General features: G+C 40.4%; 1 protein-coding gene across 1 annotated transcript in view; it reads right to left on the bottom strand.

Moving 5' to 3' along the window:
• Positions 1 to 1274: 1274 nt before the first annotated feature.
• LOC118414563 overlaps positions 1275 to 7527 on the bottom strand; it is a 40578-nt gene continuing 34325 nt past the window's right edge. The window contains exons 3-11 of the mRNA XM_035818682.1: positions 7295 to 7407; positions 5519 to 6857; positions 5119 to 5234; positions 4834 to 4932; positions 4160 to 4309; positions 3483 to 3601; positions 2870 to 3028; positions 1964 to 2079; positions 1275 to 1391 (exon numbers count right to left, since the gene is read on the bottom strand). Of these exons, the coding sequence (XP_035674575.1) occupies positions 1335 to 1391; positions 1964 to 2079; positions 2870 to 3028; positions 3483 to 3601; positions 4160 to 4309; positions 4834 to 4932; positions 5119 to 5234; positions 5519 to 6857; positions 7295 to 7407 (2268 nt within the window). The 3' untranslated portion in view covers positions 1275 to 1334. The remainder of the gene's footprint in view (positions 1392 to 1963; positions 2080 to 2869; positions 3029 to 3482; positions 3602 to 4159; positions 4310 to 4833; positions 4933 to 5118; positions 5235 to 5518; positions 6858 to 7294; positions 7408 to 7527) is intronic.

Raw genomic sequence — 7527 nt, 5'->3', positions numbered from 1 at the left:
ATTGTCCAAAGTTGAAGGTTGTGACATGACTTACATGTTGTATTTGTCATTTATCTATATCATGTACACACTTAACATTGTAATACTATTTGTTTGTACTGAGAAGAGTGTTTTAATACTACTTTTAACAGTACTAAATTTTTCACTGTCATTAAGTATTATATTTTGTAACAATTGCTTCTCTTACTTTGCTGCCATGAACTATCCGTTATGTTACACTGTATTTTCAAATTTGGACAATGCAGAGTTTTTCTTATAAGCCATATGTAGACGCATACATTAACTGTACACCATTCATATCCAATCTGAATGAACTAATAATATGCAATTTATACATTCAACAAACAATAGGTATCACACTGTCTTCTATACTGGACTTGCATTCCTATACAGTGTACAACTGTTACAATAAATTTATCAAAATTGTTTTTGACTATGATGCATTTCCAAAACATGACTTGTTAAAATTTGGTTTAAAACATTTTTGGATAACTATTTAAACACTGACAAGACCATAATTAATGACAGTTGTAGATAATAAGCACATTACAATTTTCCATTTTTGTTGATGAAAAAAACAGCATGTTATGTACTAAAGTTTCCACTTTTTTAAGATGTGGATCTTAAGTTAAGGAATGTTTTGGCCATGGCATAAACAGACCACTTTTAGTCTATATTTGTTACAGAATAGACCAACTCATAAAAGTATCTTTACTGTGCCTTAGTTACTGCAAAGTACATATTACTTTCACTGCTTGTTAAATAATGCGACAAGAAAACATTTGATCCAAATCTCTCTTCCTTGTCAAGCTGAAAATAGTCACTGACATAGAAAATAAAAGCTGAAGTACAAAATCCATGCTGACTGCCTGCAGTCACTAGATATATCTTAAAAAGATATAATAATTTATAATCCTTTTTATAGAATACACTGTTAACATTTAAGACAGTAGTCACTCATACCTTAAAAGAAAACTAGTTAAGTGTAATAGTATTCTTAAATATTTTGATACTGGCCACATACAACAACAGAATTCATGAAGACTACAGTAAAAAGTGCTTTATTAGAGTTATTGGTGAACATATATTTACCCTGTGTAGCATTGGTCATAGATATTTATATCCCACAAAACATGAGATGTACAGAACACAAATCAAGGTCTGTAGTCCTAAGTGCCCATGCTCTTCTCCATAGGTTTGTAGTAGTCAACTCAAATTCCATATTTTTTCTTCTAATAAAACAAATCTGCGAGTGAGACAAGTATAGAAGGCAGGTAGGTTTGTGTATACAATGTATGTTTGAAGTCTTCAGCAAAGTCTTTCAGTTTTTGTTACTAGTAGTCTGATTTGATATGCAGTAGGCCAGCAAACCCTGGTCTCTTCTTCAGTTGCTGGAAAGGAGAAAAATGAACAAAATTTTATTATCATATTCAACATTCAAGTTTCTTATACATTGTCAATAGTAACCATATAAGGTAAGTGGGATACACTTTGGACTTTGGATATACATGTATATAGAATCTATTAGCTAACTACATAAAATGCAAGAAGCTAATTGTCCTCGACTTTATTAACATAGTACTGCATAGAAAAACTGGACATCTAGGAAACTAGTCCAAGCAACATAAACTATTATTTATATTTAGCAATTGGCATTAAAAACATAAACCAGACGATATTTTTTTTTTACTTTCAATGTGTAAGTACTGGTGCCGGTTTTATTCAATATGTAAATGCATGCCAAACATGAACATTGATACATGTATGCTAGCTTACATGATGTTCACCATGAATGTTGAACAAAACCTAAATTAAGAAAAATTTTGTATAAATATTTCTTTGACACTTTTGGAAATTGAATAGCACCAAGTATATTATGATGGAGTTTGACTAGAATGATTTTCATGATTAAGGAAAATGGTCGCTTTGTGATTTAAAGAACAGACTTCTAACGTGTTGATACCTTCAACTTGATGACAACATCTTTATACAGCTCCTGTACATCTTCATTCTCCACGTCTTCAAAGTAGTCTGAGATGCTGATGTGGATGTTGATGGCCCTCAGGTTAGGACAGCTACCTGTCAATCAAAATCAACAATGGTTAATGTTACAGACAACACCCAGAACCTAATCTAAGAGACCTCATATCCAGTTGATTGGTTTATTTTGTAGAAGGTAAGATAGCTCAATGCCTAATAGATTTACCCATCAGACAGGCAATTCTGGACATTGATGGACTCTGTAAAAGAGTGGTTTACATGATTGTCCTATTTAATGATATACATCATAAAAGGTTATTCTAAGACCGTCGTACACTCAAAGTTCAGATGGCTGACTGTACAACTATTGGAACTATGCTACCATGCCCCACTGTCCAACTTCAGTCAGTCACTGAGTTTATGTGGTCACTACGATGATAATTTACTGTCGACGTGCAGACTTTGATTCAAACACAAAGTTTGGATGGCCAACTCAGGTAAATGCCAGCTACCACAGATGTCTAAGTCCAGTAAATCATGAAGTTCGAATTGCAAAGCATGGCTTTGTGCCTCTGACAATGGATGTTATCTATTTATAAGACAAAAGACGCTAGTTCCTTCCTGTTGACTCATCTTTACAATCTACTGAGTCAGGATAGATTGGGGATGTTCCCCTGCTGAGATCATCCTGTGTCCAGTGAGCTGGACCCACTGGTGCCTGTGTGCGGCTTTCCGAGAAGCGGGGGTCATCCAGAATTCAAAACTCAACAAATATGTCCATTTACGCCACAGTTTGGATGGCTTTACTCAGGTAAATGCCATCTACCACAGATAGATCTAAGTCCAGTAAACCATACATGTAGGCATGATGATGCTGATGCTGACTTACTGTTGAAGTGCAGCAGTGCCTGTGGTGTGACGGGGGTGAAGCTGAACTCAAGCACACGAAGCCCCTTCAGACCATTCCTACACATCTCCACAGCAAAGGCCTCTGTGATCTCCAGCATGTGGTCTAACTCTAGGACTTGTAATCTGGGGCAGTTACTGGCTGTAGAGGACCACACAGAAAAACAGTTGATATACAGATCTCCATCCTTGGCTCATCAATACATATACAGTGTACTGGGTGGACATTCCCTGAATGAATGGAATACTAGTCTGTACATTACTTTGCATCTTTGGAAAGTAGATTACATACAGTGTATATCTCTAATCTCTAACTACTTTAAGCAAGAATTATTGTAATTTTTGTACATGTTCACCACAAAAACCATTGCAAACATTTTTTTAAAGTTGAACAAGTATAGAAATAGCATCTATAAAACGGACAATTTTTTCATTATTGTCTAACTGCTTTGCATTGCTCAATGCTCCAAAGTTTGAATTATATTGTTGATGTTAAATCTTTGCATGTTAAATACTTTTAAGCTTACAGTCAATATGGCATTGTAAGTGGTTTCAGTACAGTAACTTAATGTTTTAAGATGAATGTTTTGCCTGACCAATGGTGGACAGTCCCTTCTCAGTGATCCCCACTCCTCCCACGGTAAGCTGCTGCATCATGGGCCAGCACTGACCAATCATCTGTAGGCACCGGTTGTTAAATCTCTGAGGCTGCTGGCTGTAAGGCAAGGTTATCACTGACAAACATGTCTTCATGTGGAAATTGTGATGTGTGATAGTACTGACACTTTTGATGTGATATATTAGCCTAGGCTATTCTATCATTTTTCAACAATAGTTTGGTCTCACTAAGTATCCTCAGAACTCTTTTGCGGAGGAATCACTGCTGCAGATAAAATAGGCATAGTCTGTCATTTCTGACGTAAATCAACTTCTAGATTAGATAGGTACCTCTACCTTTGCAACGACATAGTAAAATTGCACCTCTACATTGGACCATGCAAATTTAACTTGTTGGTTCTTATTAAGAACTTTTATGTACGATTTTAGCAAAAAGGTATTACAAAAGCAGAAGGCTGGGGTGAAACCTCCACTTGACACTTCTGAAACTGTGTGCACTAAAGTACAGCCTTTTTCCCCAGACTGTATCATCTCAAAGCTCCAATCCAGTATATTCCAATCTAAGAACAAAAAATTGAATCAAATTGTGGCCTTTTTCAAGTTATGTGGCCAACACTCCTTTACAAAGAGTATGAATAGTAATAGTAATACTTACCATGGGAACATAGGAGCCAGACTGAGTGATGTGATCTCCCTACAGCCGGCGCCCAGTGCCCAGATGACCTCCTGTCCTACAGGGTCTGACTCACTCTTGTACATCACGTCTCTCACCAGCCGGCAATGGCAGCTGGCCAACCACAGCGCTCTATTGTAACAGAATAAAAAAACAACCACTGATTGACATAGTGACTGACAAACTGGAGCCAAGATCTACTCGTAGGTTAATAGACTAGTATTACTAGAGTGCAGCTACATGTATACAGTAAAAACTGACTCACTTGGACAAATAAAATCTGGTCTAAGTGGTCAGTAGAACAAATTTTTGTGTGAGTGTGATCTGTGAGTGTGAGATCTTGATGCAGGAACTTCAAATGATGACACTGTTGCTAAAAACTAGCAATGATGCTTTATTCTGCTCTGTTTCACAGCAGAAGTCTATCTGTGAAGGTCTTAGAATCTCATTTTAGGTTTCTTACACAAGTCATGCATGTTAGAGTCAGTCCATGACACGTCCTAGTCTGTTCCCAAGTAGCTGTGACCACCTGTTACAAACAGGTGGCCACTTTGATATGCAGAATTCTTAATGCTTGTGTAACAGGACCCATAAGCTTTAAAGATGTACAATGTACAAATGTATTTGCATAAGTGTTAAAACCTTGGGATTCATACCTGTCTGTGAGGACGTTGCCACAGTTGCTGATCCTGAGGCTGAGTAAGTTCTGTTTGGTGGCTGAGAGGAGCCGTTCCAGACCTGGTTCTAAACTCCCTCTGTAAGCAATGTACAATGTTAGTACGGAAATATGCTTGACCGGGACCGGGAAATTGTAAAAAAAAAAGAGAAGAAGACGAGTGCAAACATCTAATATTAAACCAACAAATAACCCAAATGATGATGATGATGAATATTAAATCAAGTTTGTTGGAAATTTGATTTGATTTGGCATAGTTCAGTACCTAGTTTTGTGAAAGTATTCTTTCTTGTTTTCCCCATCCCTCCTCTTCCTGGGTCTCAGGTTCTGTAGAGTCAGCACCTGTAGCTCTGTGCACCACCTAGCAATAGTCTGTAGGAACTGCAGAAAAAAAACAGACAAGATTTAGCAATAAAAATTATCACAATTCAGCATTCTAGTACTGAAGCATATGCAAACTTGGACAGGACTAATTGCCTTGTTGATAAAAGCACTTGTAAGTTGTAGTGACAACAAGCAGACTGTTAAGCAAAAAGAGAAACATGTACAACTGATCTAGCCCTGAGCAAGAATCTCTCAAAGTCTGCCAGATACTAGTATCCTGTTTGTGAAGTCAAAGTTTAAGATATTTGGATTTCAGTTTTGATAGGAGTCCTCATACTAACCTTGGAGCCAACCCTGGCCCTCTCCAAGTGAACCTGTCTCCAGAGTGCAGGCTGTCGACTGATCAGTGTCCACTCCCTACACACCATGGAGCAGGCACACAGGCTCTTAGTGTCCAGGTAGCTGAAGGCTAGAGTCAAGGCATCCTGTCTGCGCCTCACCAGCTCAGCCTGCTGCCTCTTCCTGCTCCTCTTCCTACTGCTTCTCCTGCTCATGAACATATCGTCATCATCAAACGCTGATTCTGTGGTTACCGTGGTAATGGAACCCGTTTCTGTCAGGGTCTCGTCATCAAAGCTGCCACCAAATCTCTCCATGGAAGGTCTCTTGCTGCGGTTCTGCGGGTATCCCACTGGGGTTTGTGAAGGCATTGCACTTGGATGATATTGCTGCTGCTGTGGAGGGTTCCTGTTATTTCTCTGCCGTGGATTGTTGACATGGTTTCTTACCTCTTGTCTATTGGGGTCGTAGTTGTCGCTGTTGTCATGGAAACTATTGTCGTCTTGACAACTGTCTTCAAAGTAGCTGTCCTCATCTGTGAACTGCGGCCTTCTGACAGGGTTGGGCGTGGACTGTGGTGAAGGGAACCCACTACTGTTGCCATAGTAACCGTTCCCATAGGGATTCCTTCGTGCCATATTAGGGGTGGCATTTGGACTTATTCCATTGCCATGGTAACCACTGGGACTGTTTTGCATTCTTCTAGCATTTAAGGGCGTGGCAGTGGGCGTGGTCAGGTTGCTATGGTAACCTGAATGGGGAGTCTGTCTCCTCCCAGTTGGGGGTGTGGTTACTGGGTACGCCATGTCATTGGTTGGATATCTCTCCTCATTTGAATATGATGCTGTCCTCCTGCGGGTGGGAGGGGTTGCATTGGGAAGACCATTCCTGTTACTGTGGTAACCATTTTCACTAGCCATTCCCCTCCGCCCTGTGGATGGTGATGACATAGGATAGCTGTTACTCAAGTAACCATTGTTTAATGTATGTGACCTTCTCTGGTTCTGGGGTGTATTATCTGGGAAAATCACACCCTGAGCCTGCAAATCATCAATTTCCTCTGGCGACAGGGCTCGGTTGTAAGGGACCTCCATGCCGTGACCTTGGGGATGTTGAAGGTCGTTGTCATAATACTGCGGTGCAGGTGGGCTGACTGTCGCGTACGTGCCGCTCTGTGACGAGCCGTTGCCGCTGTCCCCTAGGCCGGAGTCGTTGGAACCCCTGGGGGAGGTGGAGGGCTGGTTGGGGGAGCCCTTCCCCTGGCTGCTGTGTAAAACACGGGCCTGTTTCACCAGGTCTGACAGGCCACCGTTCAACTGGACTGGGTCCACACTGCTGGACCTACATGGAACGGGGAAATAAAGTCAAGTGTATGTAATAAGTTAGGATTGCATGAAACAGATGGTATCTTTGGCAACTCCAGCAATAGCCTAGTGGTAGGAATGCTTCTTTTGCATGGGATGTGTAGTTCAATTCCTCAACCAAGTCATACAAAATGCTGATCCTCTACAATGTATATACGAAAAGAATAAAACTACCAATAAAGTTGAACGTGCTCAATGCTAGCAACTATGTACTAGCCCCAGCTATAGCATTTTCTGTGCTTGCACATCTGGGTGGCTCAAGGGCTAAGGGAATGGAGATGGGCACCACCCATTCAACACAGGTATAAACTATAAGAAGGTCTAACTTTGACATGGTATGTTGCAGTACTAGTAACAGCCAACAGGAGGCTCTCATACAAGATGCTACAAGAGAAAGCTGGCTGGAGTGTGTACCTTTGATGATGACTGACACTGGGTCTCCTGCTGGTGTCCATGTCAGAGGGATGCTGGATGCTGCAGGCGCTGGCTGAGCGTTGCAACATGCCCAGAGGAGCTGACATTCGTGCCTGAGAACAGGACCAGGCATTAAGACATATATACCAGGCTACTAAATTGATACTAAAATCTCAAAAGCAATGTTGTGTATGCTTATCAAGACTCCTAGAGTCTCAAAGCTATGATATATA

Source organism: Branchiostoma floridae, chromosome 4 (genome assembly GCF_000003815.2).
Source record: "Branchiostoma floridae strain S238N-H82 chromosome 4, Bfl_VNyyK, whole genome shotgun sequence".
Lineage (NCBI taxonomy): Eukaryota > Metazoa > Chordata > Leptocardii > Amphioxiformes > Branchiostomatidae > Branchiostoma > Branchiostoma floridae.
This window is presented reverse-complemented; position numbering and strand designations above follow the sequence as displayed.